General features: G+C 35.2%; 1 protein-coding gene across 1 annotated transcript in view; it reads right to left on the bottom strand.

Annotated features, from left to right (window-relative positions):
* man2a1 (mannosidase, alpha, class 2A, member 1) overlaps window positions 1-19850 on the bottom strand; it is a 50226-nt gene that overhangs the window by 25391 nt on the left and 4985 nt on the right. Inside the window, exons 4-10 of the mRNA XM_026254056.1 lie at window positions 14836-15007; window positions 10954-11081; window positions 8642-8815; window positions 3757-3943; window positions 3383-3560; window positions 3052-3263; window positions 6-191 (exon numbers count right to left, since the gene is read on the bottom strand). Of these exons, the coding sequence (XP_026109841.1) occupies window positions 6-191; window positions 3052-3263; window positions 3383-3560; window positions 3757-3943; window positions 8642-8815; window positions 10954-11081; window positions 14836-15007 (1237 nt within the window). The remainder of the gene's footprint in view (window positions 1-5; window positions 192-3051; window positions 3264-3382; window positions 3561-3756; window positions 3944-8641; window positions 8816-10953; window positions 11082-14835; window positions 15008-19850) is intronic.

Below are 19850 nucleotides of genomic sequence, written 5' to 3'. Positions count from 1 at the left end.
GCTACCTTGTTCCATAGTCCACAACCACCCAGTCTTTGCCCGTGCCGGTGATGGCATCATGATGCTGGAAGAGACCTAGATTGCGTCTGGCTTCTGTCAGCAACTTGTAATTATCCACTGCAGGGTAATCACTGGGCTGACCGTGCTTCTGAATATTGGCCAAGGTCAGAGAGTAGAGGACCTCAGCTGCCCTGCGGACAAACATAAAGTGATATATGAAACTCCTTCCCTCGCAAGATCAAAAATTCCCACAAATCCACACTGAACAACTCCACAGTGTAACAAGAATCCGTCTGACATCAAAATACCTCCTGAATCCGGCTAATGTTCATATTTCAGGAAAAAAGACAACAGTGGTGTACAGTCGCTGTTGTGTTGGGTGTGTCTGAGTGAGAACAACAATGATACCAGAATCTCTCCACATTATAGTAACAATACAGGTGTCATATCTCAGAATAATGACCTTCTCAAATTTTCCACAGGAGATGAAATTCTATAGCTGGGCAAACCTCACAAAACCTGTTGGACAGGAGTCATATTTCACAAAAAAACACCAGGGCCCCGGGACCTCAGTAAATTTACAAGGGTTGCGCAGGAGGACTTAAAAAATAAATAAATAAATAAACAGTAGTAATCTATTTAAATAATCCAACTCTAATCTAAATTAAAATGCTAAATATACACTTTCAATAACTACTACATCAGTAACTAATGTTGTTCTACAGTTCTTGAAACATCTGGATTTACACGAATCATGGTTCATTTATTTAAAACTTGAATACTCTCAGATTCTTTAAAAAGTCTGAAAACAAGCAGCTTTGTCATAATTACAGCAGAAATAGTAAGTTAAGTATTTGTTTTACTAGTTTAACTTTACGCTGATTTAAATAAAAAATGAGGATTTAAAAAGTATGAAAATAATTAATTATTTCTAAATTATTTGTTATTAAACTTTTTTATTATTTTTATTGACATCCACAGCAAATTACGACCTCTATCATGAGTACATCAGTAAACTGAAGTGACAAAATTATCCATAGTTTAACTGTATTTAAATGTATTGTATTTTTATAGACTAAGTAGTTTCTGCAGATCAAACATTTCAGCTTTTCTGTATTTGCTTCACAGACAGTAGTTATAAGATTAAAATGTGACCTACAAACTTCACATCAAACACACATCTGCTTTCCGCTCCCGCAAGAACAGCCAAACACTGACTTTAATAATTAATTAAACATGAAATGACCTTGGACTGAATGTCTCTAATCAGTCTACTGTGTGTGTGTGTGTGTGTGTGTGTGTGTGTGTGTGTGTGTGTGTGTGTGTGAAACTGAGCAGAGCTGAACAAAGTCCTATTTGCTGGGTGAAAAAGCCATCATGTAGAACGGGGAATAGTTTAACAACTGCATACTGATGAAAACTGTTTCCAGCCTACATTTAGACACCCATCAAAATGCAAATACCGTGTTAAATCGAGTTCTCCACATCCACGAGCTGAAGGTGTACCCAGTCTATTCACTTGTGTGATCAGTACAGCGGTCTTTGAGAGGACAGTGTGTAGACGTACAATACAATTAATATCCTTATCACGTATCGCACTAAACAATGACATGCAGGGCAGTCAGACACACACACACACACACACTATCAAAAAACTCAACCATATACATACAATGTGGTATTTAAATGATGCTTCATAGTACTTCAAATAATACTATGAAATCACTATACCTAATCTATTCCATGGTGCATGTCCATTAAACATGGTAAAACCATGAGACGTGAACCAAAACCATGGTACTACTATGTTGAATGAACAAAAAACATGGGACATATCACCATGGAAAATTAATTTTAAAAAAGTTTAATACCATAGTACTTTTTGTGGTTAGAGGGTTTAAATTTAGAGCTCTATTGCAAGGTTATTTTAGTATTGTTGAATTAATAAAAATACTGTATTAATAAATATTTTAAAAGCGTTTTTTCTATTTTCAGTTTGGATTATAATATTAATAATAACAATTATTTATATTAATTATAGGATATTTAATTTTATTCAGTTTTTGTCATTTTTTTATGTGCTTTTCTCATTTTTGTCTGTTTTTAAAAGAAGTTTTAAGGCTTTTCATCTAATATTAATATTTTCCTTTATATAATTTCAGCTCTTTTTTTAATTACCAAAAGCATTTTTTTTACAGTTTTAGTTAACAATAACAACAGTGCTCTACTGATAAACATGAAAAAATGTCTGTAGAGGAGCGTGTAGAAATATCTATGTGGTACATCAATATGTACCACTGTAACGTCTCATTATCTACAACCAAGTCCGTTCTTGAAAAAAATAACGAATAATCAATTCAATAAGGAATTATTTCTTTCAAACTCCACATACTAGCAGTAATTACTTTATAAAGGGCACTTTCTTAATAAGATACCTTTTCATCTTTCTAGGGCCAATATCATGTTAAAAAGGTGTCAAGGAGAAACGTTTGTGAAGTACCCAAAGATAAGAAGGTGGTCACGGTCAATGGCCATGTTCAAATAAATACTAAAGCCATTGAGTCGCTGGCTCAAAACTGGCTGCTTTAGTTTGCAGAGACCTTGTCACAGGACTTCAGTCTTATCATGAAAACACAGACATGTGACCTTCAGCTTTGCGTGTTAGTTAACAGCATACAACACTGCAAGAAAAATACGCTAACGTCTGTTATCACAGAGCTCCATCTCATGTAGACAGACTCAACCAGCGACCACGATCAGTTACATAAACTGCTTAGACTAGTCTTAAACGTTAGTCATCTCATTTATTGCAGCAACACTGGTCATACATTTTTAAAATCAAAAGGCAAATCAAGTTCAGACATTTTATTTTTTACGGTTTCAATTTTTGGACATTGAGACCCAGACCAAAAACATGTATGCATATTTTCATTTTCTTCAGTTCATATTTTCTCTTTGGTGCAAAGAATGACATTTTGGTGCTACAGAGAGCTAAAAGCAATACACTTTTGCTGATCATTTTCCAAAGTGGTAAAAGCTGTAAAGGCTTACCGGAGATGTGATTCCAGCACTCTGTCCAGGCGCTTATAGAACGGCCGTGAGGTGAAGTATCCGCTCCAGTAGTGGTCGTCTCGATCCGCGTAAGTGAAAAAGTCTCCACTTACCACAGGCAAAGCCAACTGGCCAACATTCATGCCAAGCGGATCCATGCCAGTGCTTTTACGCAAGGCCTCGAAATAATCTGAAATCGTTCCAAATTGGGCCTGCAAAGAGAAACAAAAGAGTTATATAGGAAAACATATTGAATTATGGCTGAAAATATAGCAAGAAGAGTTCACAGTGTGGCCTAGGAAACACTGAAGTCTGTCTAAGGATGCTGGACCTGGACATGAAGCTCAGGGTGGGAATTCATGTAGTCGAAGAGTTTCTGGTAGTTTTCAAACTGTTGGTCCCATTCGACAGCTTCAGTGTAACGGAAATCATCTCCAAGTGGAGCCAGCAGCACATTGGTCCGAAAAAGTTTGGATTTCTTCCTGTACTGGTCCAGCAGCGTCTGAACCCTACATATGGAGAGAATAAACTAAGTGGAGGCAAATCTAAATCTAATCAGAATTGGGGGAACACAAATCCACAAACAATGACACAAGAAAGGGATTCAAAATTGTTATTTACCGGAACAGAGTATTTCTAGACATGGTTCAAAACAATCATCGAGCACATAATGTCCGTGATTGTTACTGGTGTGTATAGCTGTACCTCTCCTGTATGTTATTATCTGTGATAGGCTGAGGAGGAATTCTCCACGGACAGCTGATTCGTCCTCCCGGCAGCCTTTTAAAGTCAAACTGGCAGCAGATTTTTGGGTCAGGACCACATGTATGGGGAACATCGTAGCTGTAGAATGGCATCATGTGACACAAAATGTCTGAACTCGAGTCCTGATCTGTTGGAAACAAAAACAAATGCGAAGTTACTAGTCTTGTGTGGCCATGCAAACAAAAAAAGGCCACTGTCTACTGTTAATAGTGTAACGATAGATGAAATCATTTTCAGATCAAGTCAGTCGGTCAATGTTGCAAATTTACACGACTAACTTGAACACACTGCGAACTCTGCATCACTATCATGTGGATTCCTAATGGTAAATGTGACAGCATCTAAAGTCTAATATATATTTCAGTTTTACATTTAGTATTGTAATTATGTTATTTCAGGGAAAAAAATTCTTAACCCTTTTCTTAATAACAAAATTAAATATAGCTATATCGTAGGGCTGCCCGATTATGACAATCATCATATTTGTCACTGACAAGCTACGCAATATCGCGTTCATTATCCCAGATTAATCGCTCTGGATAATGAACGCGATATTGTGTAGCTTGTCAGTGATCTACGGCTCTGTCTATTAAATGCCTCTCCAATTATAAGCAGGTGATGGCGATTTAACGGTAATCACGGAACCAGATTTACTGACTAGATGCGCATGATCATATCGTTAGATATATCGCCCATCCCTACCGTGAAAATGTAATTGCGATTATTAATTACGATTAATGACTGCATGCCATATTTCTATATGAAAATAAGCTAAAAACACTCTTTGTTTTTCTATAGTATTAAGCCTCAAATGTCAACTATTGATCAGATTGTTTTCTTTTTTTTAATTATAAAATATGAATGATATTATAAGTGTTATAGTAAAACTTAAATTTAAAAAATGGAAAAACCCCACCTTAAGCACACAGAATAGCATAAGTGGACTTTTACGATTAATTGCCGCTTTGAACGATTACGTAATTGTGGCATCCATAATTGTAATCGCGATTAGAGATTTAATTAATTTTACTATACTATATCATGATATATATCGTTATTATGAAATAAAATTTCTCATACGATGAAATAAGATTTCGGTCATATCAGCCACCCCTACTACAAATCATTAAAGGGGGGGTGAAATGCTCGTTTTCACTCAATATCCTGTTAATCTTGAGTACCTATAGAGTAGTACTGCATCCTTCATAACTCCAAAAAGTCTTTAGTTTTATTATATTCATAAGAGAAAGATAGTCTGTACCAATTTCCCGGAAAAACACGACCGGCTGGAGGCGTGGTGTGTGGGCGGAGCTAAAGAATCACGAGCGCCAGTAGGCTTTTGCGTTGAGAGCGTTTGGAAACTGTGACATTACCGTGAGGAAAAAAACATCCAAAACAAACCATGGCTTACAGTCAGATTCAGCCGTTTATTTATGATCCAGAATCAGATCCCGAGGCTGAAACTGAACGAGAGCAGCAGCAGCAACGACTCCTTCAAACGTACAACTTAATTTTGAAACTTTGTCCATGTTTAGCATGGGAATCCAACTATTTACCAGTGTAAAAAACTCAGTATGCATGAAATAGCATTTCACCCCCCCTTTAAATGATCCACTAATGTCATAATCATATAATTTTATTTGCAATAAAAATATTCAATTATCCATTCAGCACAGCATGTGCTCCAGAGTGACCTTCATAAAAGCTGTGCAAAAAAAATAATCCAGGATTTTCCTTTAAACAAGGGACCAGATGTGAAGCTCAGAGTAGTCTGGCTGTCTGTTAAATGGTGATATATGGAATTAAATTGAACAGTGAATGAACATTGAACAAATGAACTGTAATCATATTTGTTTGGCACCAGCTACATGAGATCTAAGTTAAGATAAGAGTCCATTTGTCCAGGGTTTTAAACACTAGGTCTGGAAAAAACAGCATATCCCAAAACAGATGCACGACACTGAACAGAAAACAATAGATGGGATGTGGGAAGACGTTTCCTCTGACTCCTCTTTTGTTTGCCATTCTCCGCTCTTATTTTTCATTTAAATCATTAAACAAGTGCCAATGGAGCAACATACAGCAGCAAAAATATTATCATGAGAACACATAATTATACTTCTAATCTCAAAACATGTGGCATCTGCAAACAAATGCTACTAGGTCGACACTTGTTTAGCCACCTTTACAATGATTTTACCAAGCTCGTTTTCAGTGAGGTCAGTTCTCCTCAAGTTCACACATGCAGAGTAACCCCAGGTGTATTTCATCACATTAAATATAAGCACTTAACTATGAATTGAGAAACTTTATAGCCTATATAGGTTTCTGCACAAAATATTATTACTTTCATAACCTAAACTAAAAGACGTGTTTTAAAATGATTAGACTTTTTGAAGACATTTCCAATGCTTCATGTTTAAATATTTTCTGTAGTTGTATTTTTTATTTTTTTTATAATTATTTTAATACGTAATAGATAGCCTATTAGTAAAATTCATTAAATTGAAAGAGCCTAGGCTGCAGTGCAGCATTTAACAAATGTACTTAGTGGGTTCAATTTATAAATACATTTTAAGAAGTCATTAGCAATCTTTCTTTCTTTGATCTCCTTTATTAGAATAACAAAGCAAATTCATTTACGTTATAATAAGACTAAAAATAACCAGTTACAAAACCAAATGGCATTAAGAGTTTTTAACCTTTAAATCCTTTGTTTTTTGCAAAGGGTTATTTTTAGGTATTAAAAAGCTCATAGTTTATATTATTTTCATAAAGCCACAGATAAAATACTTGTGCCATTTACAGACTTGTGAAGTTTGACTGCAGAGTGCAAAGAATCCTCTGAAAGGGGCCACTGAAGGAGTTATTTGAGCACTTTTGTTTGAAACAACTCGAAAACATGGCTGCAGTTCTGCTCCCTTCTGTTTAATTAAGTAATTTTTTTCCTTTTTTATTTTAATCTCCATTAATTAATTATTAATTTATGCTGTTCGGAATGCGTTGGTAATGCTTCATAAGCAAAAAAGTTCCAAAATGCATTTTCTGAACAGCATACATATTGTTTTATTATTTAAAGTCTATTAATATCATATCTTTCTGTGCATTTTTGCTTGTAAATTTTTTTTCTAATGCAACGACCTTCAAGGGTGGCACAAATGTCTCTATATTTTACACTCTGCATGCTTTATTCCTTGTAACAGCTCAAGAAATGAGAGCTTTTTTTCTTTTTCAAGGTACAACATTTGGCATGAGGTCTTTGACTGAACACTATTGACATGTAGCTACATGCAGGATGTTACCAAAGGAAAGGGAAAAGGAAAGAGTCTAGGATGGTGTGTGATGCACAGTCACTGTACCATTATTTTAACCACGCTTCCTGTGTGGTTTCTGACCTCCTGATGAGTCAGAGGAACTCAAGGAACATAAACACTACAGTTTAGCTTCAAGCACTTTTTGGTGAGGTTGATCATTATCGCTCCTGTTTGTGTGGTTACCGTTAAAGGTGTGTGTCTGAATGACCTCCAGTGATGGAGATGGAGGTGAGCTTTTACTAGGAACAGACATTGTTAGGTCTGTTACCAACTGCTCCAGGGCCAACAGCTGCAGATGCTTCATGGAAAACTGAATTTATCTCACTTACACCTCTGTCTCTAAATTCGTGAGACTAAATGTAGCGTGCAGCCCCACCTATCCAGGTTTTAATCAGCATAATCACTAACTAAAAGATGGATTCAATCAATGAGAAGCGTGAATGACTCCACCGAGCAGCTCGTGTGATTAGAACCGGTTCCTACAGAGATTTCCAATCAAATGTGTGAGGCCACTGTGACACACAGTCAGTTCTAAGACTTAAAGGGACAGCTCAACCAAAAATGAAATTCAAAATAATTCTTCAAACATCTTCATTTGTGTTCTATGGAGGAAAAAGCTGTATAGGGTTGGAAAGACTTTCATTTTGCATTATTTTTTAGATGTGCTGTCCCTTTAACACTGATTTTGCAACTTGAGTCAAACTGAAATGTCAAGGTATTTTGCAGTAAGTAACCTATAATCAAATGCATCATATTTACCAGTTATATAATACAAAAATTCATCATAAACATTAAAGCGCTACCTAAATGAACTCTAAAAAAGCTTTTCAATAAAAACATTGTTTTTTTATTAGTGGTCGAACGATATATCGGCCAATACTTGAAATGTTTTTATATATATTGGCATCGGCCAATAAGTTTTTCTGTTTGGCTGATATATGAGTACGGCAGCGCCTGAGCATACAGTGCTCACAATTGTCCCTCTTGTTCGTTGTAAACAGCTCTGTCTAATAATCAAATAGAACAGTTAAACTAAGAATTAATGTATACAAAAAGTATTCTTATAATTGCTTTTATATTATTAGTAAAATACTTTCTCGTTTGCAGTCAGCATTAAGCAAGTATGCATTAATATGATTTAAACAAATCTTAAAATTAGTCTTACCCTGGCTTTATTTGAAAAATATGATTCCCAATGCACACAAACTTCCCAGACAACTGAGTGCCCTGCTGGTTACAGTGTTTACTTGCTTTTAAATTATATTTTTATTAAATATTTATTTATTTGTGAAAAATTCATCTAAAGTATAAGAATGTTTATTGTACACATTTATTTTTAAGCCATTGTCAAATTATTTAAAATTTCTTAAAAAAAAAAAAAAAAAAAAAAAATATATATATATCGGCTTTATATCAGGTATTGGCCACCCTGCTTCCAAGATATCGGCATTGGCTGTCGGTCGACCACTATTTTTTATCCTCTATTTCCTACATCAAGATCAGTTGCTCACCCCAGTTCTGTCTCCAGAAGAACTCCAGGGTCTTCTGAGAGGCAAAGTGTTTCTTCACTGAGTAGTGCACTCTCTGGATCAGCATGTTAGATAGACCGGCTTGTCTGAGCAGGTAAGCATGGGTAGGAGTGTGACCGAACGGATCCACAGCCCAGCCAGTCTTGGGTTTCACTCCTAACAAAAAAAGAGGAGGAATATGACTCAGTATTACATACTAAACTTACTAAAAGGGTGTAGTTTTAAGTGCTTTCCACCACTAAATGTAGTTAAAACGTCATATATATTCTCTAAAATGTTCACAGAGTTTTCAGTATAGAAAAATATCAATTATATGTATTGATATTGCTGATTATTATTTTTACTTAATGCATATTATGTAACTGATGTGTATAAACGGTTAATGATTCAATAATATTCTTATTCAGTGTTCAATAATTAAAAAACAGTATTTAAAACATACAATGATTATTTAACTGATTTAACTATTTAACTTAATTGTTTTTACTGCATTGACTGTAAGCCATCAGAACAGTTATACATATATTAAAATACATCACCATTCAAATGTTTAGGACCAGTAAGAGTCTCTCTCTCTCTCTCTCTCTCTCTCTCTCTCTCTCTCTCTCACTCTCTCTAATAATATATATTCATATTTTACAATATTAGGGCTTTTATTGGATTTTTGATCAGATAAATGCATCCTTGAGTGTAAGAGACATCATCCCAACACAATCACAGGTTAAAGGTATTTCTGTCTTGGCAAATATTCACACAAATATAATCGGTTATGTCTTAAATGAACATTTTGGTAACTGTTGGAGAAAAACATCAGATGTGTAACATTATATTAGTAGGTCTTAATACACAGGTGCATCTCAATATGTTAGAATGTCGTGGAAAAGTTAATTTATCTCAAATTGTGAAACTCGTGTATTAAATAAATTCAGTGCACACAGACTGAAGTAGGTTAAGTCTTCGAGTCTTTTAATTGTGATGATTTTGGCTCACATTTAACAAAAACCCACACAAATTTAATACACTAATTTCACAATTTAAGTTGAATTACTAAAATTAATGACTCAATGATCAATGATTGGCCAATACACCATGCGAGGTGCATTGTGGTATAATGGAAATGTAAATAAAAATTGAACATATATTTAAATTGGTGGTATCACCAGAGATTTTAAGTTATCGTTGCGAGTTTGTTTTGGAAACTTCAGAAAAGTTTAACTCGATTTTTCTCAAAACTGACTTTGCTGACTTTAAAAAAGTGTACCTCAGCCATTCCAACAAATCATACATCATTTAAGATTTTTTAATGGATAATGTGAAACTCACAATAGCTCGGTTTTTTTAAAAATGTGTTCATTGTGACTTATTTTTCTAGCACGGGTCACATATATAGATTTCTTTAGCTATAGCACCCATTCCTAGTCACATTTTTAGAAACAGCAAGGTCACATTTTTAATGTGGATAAAGAAACACTAGGAATAAATTCAGCAGAGCATTTACAACAGCTCTGGAGGTAAAGCGAGGAACTCATGGATCAGATTGAAACACAGGAGACACAAGTAATCTTGAAGGATAGATGTACCCCGAAGAGACCCGTGTCTATATTCATGAGCAAACCTGAACACAGTGGCACAGAGTAACACTGGGAATGAGCATCATTGGTGAAACGAGTGCTGTTTGAAAGGCTCACTTTAGTATCAGTCTCTCCAATCAATCTATATTTGAAAACCAGTCCACAGACAGCGGAGACATCAGGACAGCAGATGGTAGAGTGGATGTGCAGTAATGAGAGCCAGGGCTTTCCTCCAAGTTTTAATATACTAATAATGAACATTGAAAAGAAAAATCTCCCAGAGGTCTTTGAGCCAATATAGGAAGCATAAATATGTAGAAGAGCTAAAATTCCTTATAGTATTGCAGTTAAGAGGTTTAACATTCTTGGTTTCACAACCCACATTTTGAGCTGAGGCTGATTCAGACTTTAAATGGGTCTCAAACAAGATATTATTACCCAGTATAACCTAGGACCGCCCACAGTCGCTTCAAACTGGAAACTTCTTCCTCGATCTAGCAAGTTCTAATCTAATTGGCTGGCTTTACATAACTTCCATATCAGTCCGCCTGGAAACAAAGTTGCATTCATCTTACGCTGGTATATTATATATATTACGTAGTTATGAAACATACTTGACATATTTTTTGCTATTTCCAGGACTGTTAGTTTTGTTGTGAAGATAAGTAACTGAATTAATGAAAAAGGGGAAGTTAAAGGGTGAGATGCAGTAGATTTACATACCCAAATTTCTCTCCAACCACTGGTGCCCTTCAACTAACTGATCTATCAATGCAAAATAGTGAGAGTTGGCTTCGTCAGGCATCACCCAGCCTCCTGTCGCCACCTCGAGCTGACCGCTCTCTATCAGCCTGCGTTACAGAAAGAGAGACAGTCAATGAAAGAGAAGAAAGGAGAATCGTATTTACTCTGCTTCGTTGACATGAAACTGCATTCACAACGCAAGTGTACTTCTGTAATGTGTTTTTATGAGATACATTACAGATTTCACATGAAAAAAAGCAAGGTGGGACTTGATTGCATCAAGAAAAGCAGGGTTATTTTCTTAACTGAAACTACAACTGTAGTTCTACAGAGTCTTTTCTCAAATCAAGAGTCTTTTGATTTTATTGATTCATTATAATGTAATGTGTTGCCATGATTTGAATTTAAACACCCTTGACTTTTTGAGTTAACCCCCAAAACTGCTTTAGAGAAAGTAGAGAGGAAGATTTGTATTTTTCAGCAGGATGCAGTTTTCGTACTAACACCCTCCCAAGTTTTAGTTAAATCCTGGCCAAGTTGTACTAATTCACTCCCTGGTTTTAGATTAATCATGGCCATGTTGTATTAATTTGTTCCTTAGTTTTAATTCAAGCAGCGTCTGTGCCATGGTGGTCTATGCCATGGCTGATTTTAGGAAGATTTTAGGAAGATCTCCCACTCTGATAAATGAGAAGGGGAGCGGGTGGGGGTCGGCTGTTAATAAAGACTATAGAATACCCAAGAGGTCCACCCGTACAGTTTTGAATGGGGGAAAAAATGCAATGCTGAATATGGGTGCTCTATTGAATGAAGCCCAGCCTTCTGAATAAAAGAGTCAATCGCTAAAGTCTGTAAAGTCCTCGTGTCAACCGCAGCTGCCGTTAAAAGTCCTGGCTGCTATAGAAACAGTCAGCATTCGGAGACGTGTGCTCTGGACTGCACATGCACACTGGCTGGTCTAGCCGGACAAAATATGCTTTTTTTAATGCTATTTGAGCAAATGAAACAAGATTCATGAGACTGCTGTTGTCAGTTTCATTGGTGATATCAAGCACACAAAGCACTCTACATTGTGAAAGGGAGTCTCCTCGTCCACCACCAGTTTTTTATGCTCATTATGATGTTTTCCCCATCGATATTGGAACACACACGAAGTACAAAACCTATTTTATGTAATAAATAATACTTTAGCTTATAATAGTTAATAGATTGTGAATATGGAAACATCTTGATTTGTACTGAATGAGAAAGGTAGACTATGAGCCCAAATTTACTTTCAGTTTCCATTTAAATTAATTCGTTTTGGCTTGTTTGTAGCTTGTTTTTAGGGAACTAAAATAGCCTATATGTTAATAATGTTTAAAATTGGTACGCTGAGTTTGCTGCAGCCTGGAATTGAACTACTGGTTTCGTCTGGTCCGAGGAGAACTGGCCCCCAACTGAGTCTGGTTTCCCCCAAGGTTTTTTCTCCATTCTGTCACAGATGTAGTTTCGGTTCCTTGCCCTCGGCTTTCGTAGTTGGGGACACTTCATTTACAGCGATATCGTTGGCTTGATTACAAATGATTCCAAAGATACTATTTAATCTGAACAGAGATGAATGATGACATCACTGAATTCAATGATGAACTGCCTTTAACTGTCATTTTGCATTATTGACACACTAGTTTTCCTAATGAATGTTGTTCAGTTGCTTTGACACAATCTGTTTTGTTTAAAAAACTATATAAATAAACTGACTTGACTTGATTTGACTTTAGGCCTGTCGGTATTATTTCTTAATGTAATATCAGTTTTTTGTTGATTTATTACAATTTTATTTTAATAAAAAAAATACATAAAATAAACTAGATGAGAAGCACTGATTCAAGAGTGGATGAGTCAGACTGCTTTGTCTGTTTGGTCATCCCATCTGGAACATTAATATTGTTTGAAGAAATGTTATAAAGACTTTTTTTTTTACGTAACAATAACATGCACAGTAAAACCAGGAAAGTATAAGTATATAAATAGCATAAAGTTAATGTTGATGTCTTTAAACTAAGATAATCATAGCTTTAAAGAGGACAGTGGAGCTGCAAATATTTCACCACTGCAACATCATCGAAAGCTTTTCTTCAGGGGTTTTACTACAAAGCACTTTCTCCACTTCGCGGCTTTAAACATGGTTACAATTTTATTTTGTTTTTTTTTTAATCTTCAGATTTATTGAGTTTTGAAGCTGCAAACTAATTATTTTCTTGAACAGACATGAGACACCTTGGGTAATGGCATCCCTTATTAGGAGTAGAGTTCTCCAGGCCTGATTGCCATTCAGCAGCTTTTCCATGTAATGCTGAATATTTCAGCTGCGAATCGTATAGCGTGGCCCTCTGGAGGCCAGTAATAAGAGCAGCGGTAGCAAAACCAAGAGCACTAGCTCAGCACATAACGAACAGAAACTTTCAAAATTACTTTGAAAAATGGTCTGTTATTCTCCAATCAATCGCTGGCTAAGAAAATGGGCCACTGTGATTAGACCCTACATTAAAGTCAACGCAAAATAAAAAAAAACACCCTATTCACTTTCTTAGCTTATTGTGCATGATTTATTAATGTAGGTTATTTTAAACAATTGTAATAAAAAAATGTAATAACTTTACAGAAACATGCCAAATAAAATGATTACAAAGATCATTTAATGATGACTTTGACCCTACTATGAACTTTTCTCCATCATTTAAGACATATTTGGTTTATTTTTTTACATTACAGCAGCAATTTAGACCATGGAATACATGTTTACCCCACTTAGAAGGGGAAATTGGAGACTAAATGCATCCTGTAACGAGTTAAATGTTAGGAAAGCATGAAATTAGGTTAGACCAGTCTCAAAATATTCTGACATGCCCTTTGATTAAAACAAATTTCAAAAGTCTCATTACCGATACTGAAAATTAAATAATATATATCAGCATAGATTGGAATTTATGGACATATCTGCAGTTCCCATTTTCCATAACGCACTAGGCAGACTCCTGAGCTCAGTCAACTTGATTTATTCTGAAGATACACCTCCATGTATGTGGCAGTAAAAGAAATTGAATCATTATGCTAGACCTTGATTCAGCTGATATAAAATGAAATAAACCTGCTCATGCCTGCCAAAAATCTTGATTTGGTGTCAGCCAAGGCCATCTTGGAAATAAACCTGAGGGTTGGGGGTGAATGTTCACAAAGAATAGAGCTTGTTTGCTTCAAACTCTTTCTGTGCATCAAATCAATAGTGAATAAATATTGGCGTTGGATTTTTCATTTGGCTTCAGCCGTTTTGTAAGATGCTCTAATTGGAATTCAAACCGACAGCAGAAATGTTTACTACATTTCCACATGGCATTTGTGTCTTTTCCCAAGGCTAGCTCAACAGTGAACATGACCAATTCTGTATATTTGACGTGTATTTATAGCCCATCCTCTCTTGTGGCAGGGTCAACTTTGCAATATGTAAATATGTACTGATGACATTTTTAAACAATATAACATTGATTAACAATCGTTTAAAATGGAAGATATTAACAGATTTTTGGGAAAGTTTGAAGAGAAGAGAATGGTTATGAAAATAAACATACTAAAAACTATATAGTTTGTATTGTACCAATATCTTGACTTAATTTAGTTTTGTTTTATTTTTGCGCATGAACCTGAGAGCTAGGCAATAAAGTACTTAATTAAAATGGGACCAAAAGCACAATGGAGATCTCCTCAATATCTCCCAGTCTTGCTTACACCAGACCTGTGTGTGTTAACGCTGCAATTAATGAATCCTTAGCTTACACCGACGCATGAGGATGAATGGATATTAACAGCAGAGAAAAGCCTCACCTCCTGACAGCATCTTGTTTCTGCTCATCGATGCCGTCCCACCATTTTGCAAAATACGAGATCTCAGACCAGATCATTTTTCGCCGACTGTCTTCGTGTAACTTCACCACCATGTTGTTGAGAATGTGTTGCGTCTGGTCTCGGTAGTAGTCATCGAATGTCTTCAGCCAGCCTGAGCAGAACAACACACAAACGTGTCACATGAACCTACAACTAATTTCGGCCACAAATCCATCTGTCATAATTTATTCACTCTCATGTTATTCCAAACCATAAAAGGGATATGGTTTAACAGAATGCCCAAGCTATTTAATGGGGGGTCACCATTTACTTTCAATGTACTGAAAGAGCAGCTTGGATATTCTGCTAAATATATCATTTTGTGTTAAATGCAAGAAATGAGTAGTATGTTACGCCTATATATATAGGGATATCAGAAGTACGCTATCAGAATGCTTTTGGACATATTATACAAATGCGATCAAAATTATTCAACCCCCCCAGAGACTATAACAATTTATAAATGTCAGCTTTTCTGAAGATCTGAGGAATTTTTATAGCATCTAACAGTTTAATAGCATAGTGAATATCATATTGCAAGTGATATTGTCAATATATAATGTAATATTTTTGAGTTATGTGATTTTTAAGATTAGGTACAAAATTGAGACCTTTGGAAACTACAACAAAACTTAACTTGCTTGAGCTGTTACAAATACAAAAGTTCAGCCCATGCATGCACTAAAATTGAACAGAAAAAAATGGCCAAGTGAAAAGATCTCTCACAAAAAGCTTTTTTATTATTATATATAACAGTCTATGGCTACAAAAACCCTTATTCCTTTGCTTAAAATGTTTTGAACAAGAAAATCTTTGAGGACATTGAAGAAAAAGCACAAAATGTTTGATGACAGCAATCCTCAACCCCTTATTGGCAAAGACTTGCAAGATGACCTTATGAAAAGAGCAAAAAAAAATTAAATAAAGAGTTAAGAAAATGAACACTAAACAAACATAGACTTCATGTCAGGACTAGACTGAACACCAACTAAACATGTGCCGGTATTCGGTAATGTGATATATCATGGTAATTAATATGCACAATATTGTCATCGTGTGCACTTCTAAATACACAGTAAAAAGTGCTACACCCACAAAGTAGGTTTTATATACTTTAAATAGTTAATCTAGTTTATTTTATTTGTTTCATACTAAAAAGTATAAATATACTTCCTCTTAACTTAAAATATCACTTTTTATATAACAATATATTTAAAATAAAACGATTGCAATTTATTTGGGTAGCTATTTGTATGTGGTTGTTGTGTACAAGAAATGTTATAAGAGTGTGTTGATGAGTGAGATAAATATATTTTTAGATTAATTTGAAAAGGAGGAAAGCCAAAACTCAGATAGATATAAAACTTCTTAACTGGACAAAAGTGAAGGAGGTAAGTCGCCAATCTGAAAGACTTTCAAACATACAATGGCGCAGAAATAAGACCACTGGTATATTGATGTGATTTTGACGTGGAGACAAAATGGAAGGAAACAGAAAGTGAAAGTAAAGGGTTGCTAGTTTAAGCTTTAATAAGTAAAATATAACTTCCAAAGGCAGATCCATTATCACTGTAAGCCACCAACTTTGAAAATGTGGCTTACAGCGGTAAACAAACTTCATTTGGAGATGCGAATTCAGATTTTGAATTAGAGGCACACAATCCAAATAATGGGGTTATTTAGGAATTTCCTCCATTTGCTCAATTATAAAGGATTGCGATATTGAAAGCTTTCAAACTTCCAAAGACAAGTTTGGCCTTGTAAACCAAGATCTGTTTAGATACTTGAAAGAGATAAATGACAATGCTCAGATTAATCAATCACTCAGATTATTATACAGGGATAAAAGAAAGTTACAAATAGGGCAGCATCAGAATTATATAAAGTGGTAAATAACACTAGGAGACAATGAGAAAAATGAGAAAAAGATATATTATGGGTAAGAAGTAAGGCTGCGACCCAGGAAATGGTACAAAGAGGATACATCTACAAGAGACAAGTGGTTTCAAATAGTAACAAATGTCAAAGAAATGGAAAGACTCACATATATACTATGACAGCAACAAACAAAAGAAGAAAGCTTTCTTTTGTGTTGAACAGATGAATGTATTTGAAGGCTTACAATGAGGGTATAATGATGTATGTACAGTACAGTTAAACCGACTGATCTAGTACACAAAACGCACGGCCACTTATATTGTTATTTTTGTTGCATGTTTTTCTTTTTCTGTAAGTTTCTCTTCTCCTTCTCTGCCAAAAAAAACATTATAAAATGTTTTAAAAGTGTGCAAATCCAGTACCACAGTACTGCTTTTAGTAGAAAAAAAATGTGGTGTGTCTGGTTTTACAGAAAGCAGAAGGAACTGTGTGTTATCCTTTAACTATCATGCATACATGACAATAAGGGGTTCACCCATAAAGTTCTTCGCCTGTGATGATTGGTACAGCATCTCGTCTCGGGTGTAAATATAAAATTACACTCTGTAAATATATAAACATGACAACAACACATTGTACCACTAACCGTACCTTTTTACACAAGGATTAGCTGGTGTCACCTCATTGTTTCTCAGTTTTTTAAGCTCGGGTCTACTTGCAATACAAGTTTAAAGTTTCAAATGAGCTTGACAAATATTTAAAAGTGAAGTGTAATTAATGTGCCAAATTAGTACCAAATGAAATTGCAAACAAAAAGAGGTTTTGCAAACACTCCCACAGTCTTCTACTAAATACACATAAGCAGTCAACAATCTTACACCCTGCAAACAGACACTCCCACTTTCACAATGATTATAGATATTTGAATCCCACAGGAAATGCTCATGAACATGAAATGACACCATTTACTAATAACTGCAACTTAAACATTGAGAAAACTAAGCCTAATAACTATAAAAATGCAATGGCATCTGTTTAACCGCATAAAGCTTTTAAAGGAGTATTCTATGATAAAAACAACACCATATGCAACAGACCATAACTGACAGTTGCTACACGTCCTGAGCCATGAAACATCAGATAATGGCATTTAACAGAAAATCCTTCCAAGAACAAGTCAGTGTGGTTTATCCTGAAGGGACTAACTTGCTGCTTGCTAACTAAACACTAATAAACAGTGCATTACGTTATATGAAAAAGGTGAATTGACAGTTAATTATGAATTAAATTTAGGTCTGTTCATGCACACTTTTCATTTACCTTTTTAAATCAACATCCTTACAAAAACAGCAGTGAAACAAAAGTGAAAAGAGAGATAAATGTTGACACAGAACATAAACACAACACGGTTACCATACACACCAGTGACAGTCGAACAACAAAAGGCTTAAGCTAGCAAGTCGATTTACCTGTGTGTGAGAACAGTGCGTGTTAATTCACCTGGAAATGTTTGCTTAAAATAACTGAAATGGGTTTCTTCAAATGGAAGACTAGTTCTCCATTAACAGTCTAGTTACACTCGAGTAAGTATTTAGAATTTTAATTAATATTATTTATTAAAAAAATTTGTTTGTTTAATTATTTTACATAATATTCAAAATATTCACTTTAGCATAGGTTTAAGGCCCGTTCACACCAAGCACGATAACTATAAAGATAACGATAAAGATATGGTTCTAAAAATCGATCTCGATATTAAAGAGTAGCTGAGTCCACACTACACCTATAACAATAAAGGCATAGAGAAACTGTATCTTTGGAATCATTTTCAGAACTATTTTTTCCAGCTGATGAATGATACAAACATTGACAGCCGATCGGAATCCATCCTGCTATAACGAGCTTGAGAATTTAAAGTGGCAGACACACGTGTGTTTAGAATAAACAGACAATATTGTTCGCTGGTGTGGACACTAATATTGTAATCTTTATAGTTATCGTTCTTAGTGTGAACGGGGCTTAAGACTGGCAGTCATGGATTTTGCTATTTTTGGACCAAAATGTATTTTCAATGCTTCAACAAATTCTAACTGACCCTCTGATGTCACATGGACTACTTTGAAGATGTTTTTCTTACCTTCCTGGACATGGACAGTAGACCGTACACACAGTTTCAATGGAGGGACTGAGAGCTCTCAGACTAAATCTAAAATATCTTAAACTGTGTCCCGAAGGTGAACAGAGGTCTTACGGGTTTGGAACAACATGAGGGTGAGTCATTAATGACATAATTTTCATTTTTAAGTGAACTAACCCTTTAAACTAAAAATGTTTTTAATATTCATCATTAGGGGTGTAACGGTACGTGTATTCGTACCGGACCATTTCGGTACAGGGCTTTCGGTACGGCGCACGTGTGTACCGAATGACAGAATGCAATATTTTGTGTGGGGAACATAAGTACATTTTCGTGTTTCCAAACGAACATATTTAGTGGCGGAGACTTCCGCGCAAATCCCGCCCTGCAGCTGATTCTAAATTGGCCGGTGACACTCTGGATGCATGGCGCAAGCGTCTCAAATGCGTGAGCCGCTTGGAAAATGCGTGAATGCTAGAAATTTTGTACACAAATACATATTAATTCATGACAATTTGATCTTTGAAAGTCTATAGGTTGACATAAATTCAGATATAAAAGTAATTTAAAAAATAAATTAATAATTATCGATTTTCAAATATTGCACCTGACAAACATAGTCTATTTTGCCGTCAATACTGTTGACGGTGTCCTTTATCAGTAGGCTTTATATTTATGCTCAACATGAAGCTTAAATATTATTGTCATGAAGACAAGAGCCTGGTCTGTCGGCTGCCTCCCTCTTTGTCACCTAAAGCAGCAGTATGCTGGGATTGGTAATGCTGCACTGTAATCATAGTTCTTTATTTATATTTTTCAATATATTTTATTATATGATATTGGTTTGAGACTGAGAGTATTTTATTTAGTGGAGAACTTTGCAGCAGTATTTTATTTCTTATTCTATTTTTATTTTATATATATTTTATTAAAAAGTATT

This window comes from Carassius auratus, chromosome 5 (assembly GCF_003368295.1).
Source record: "Carassius auratus strain Wakin chromosome 5, ASM336829v1, whole genome shotgun sequence".
NCBI lineage: Eukaryota > Metazoa > Chordata > Actinopteri > Cypriniformes > Cyprinidae > Carassius > Carassius auratus.
The sequence above is the reverse complement of the archived record's forward strand: the minus strand, read 5'-3'. Positions and strand labels throughout refer to the sequence as shown.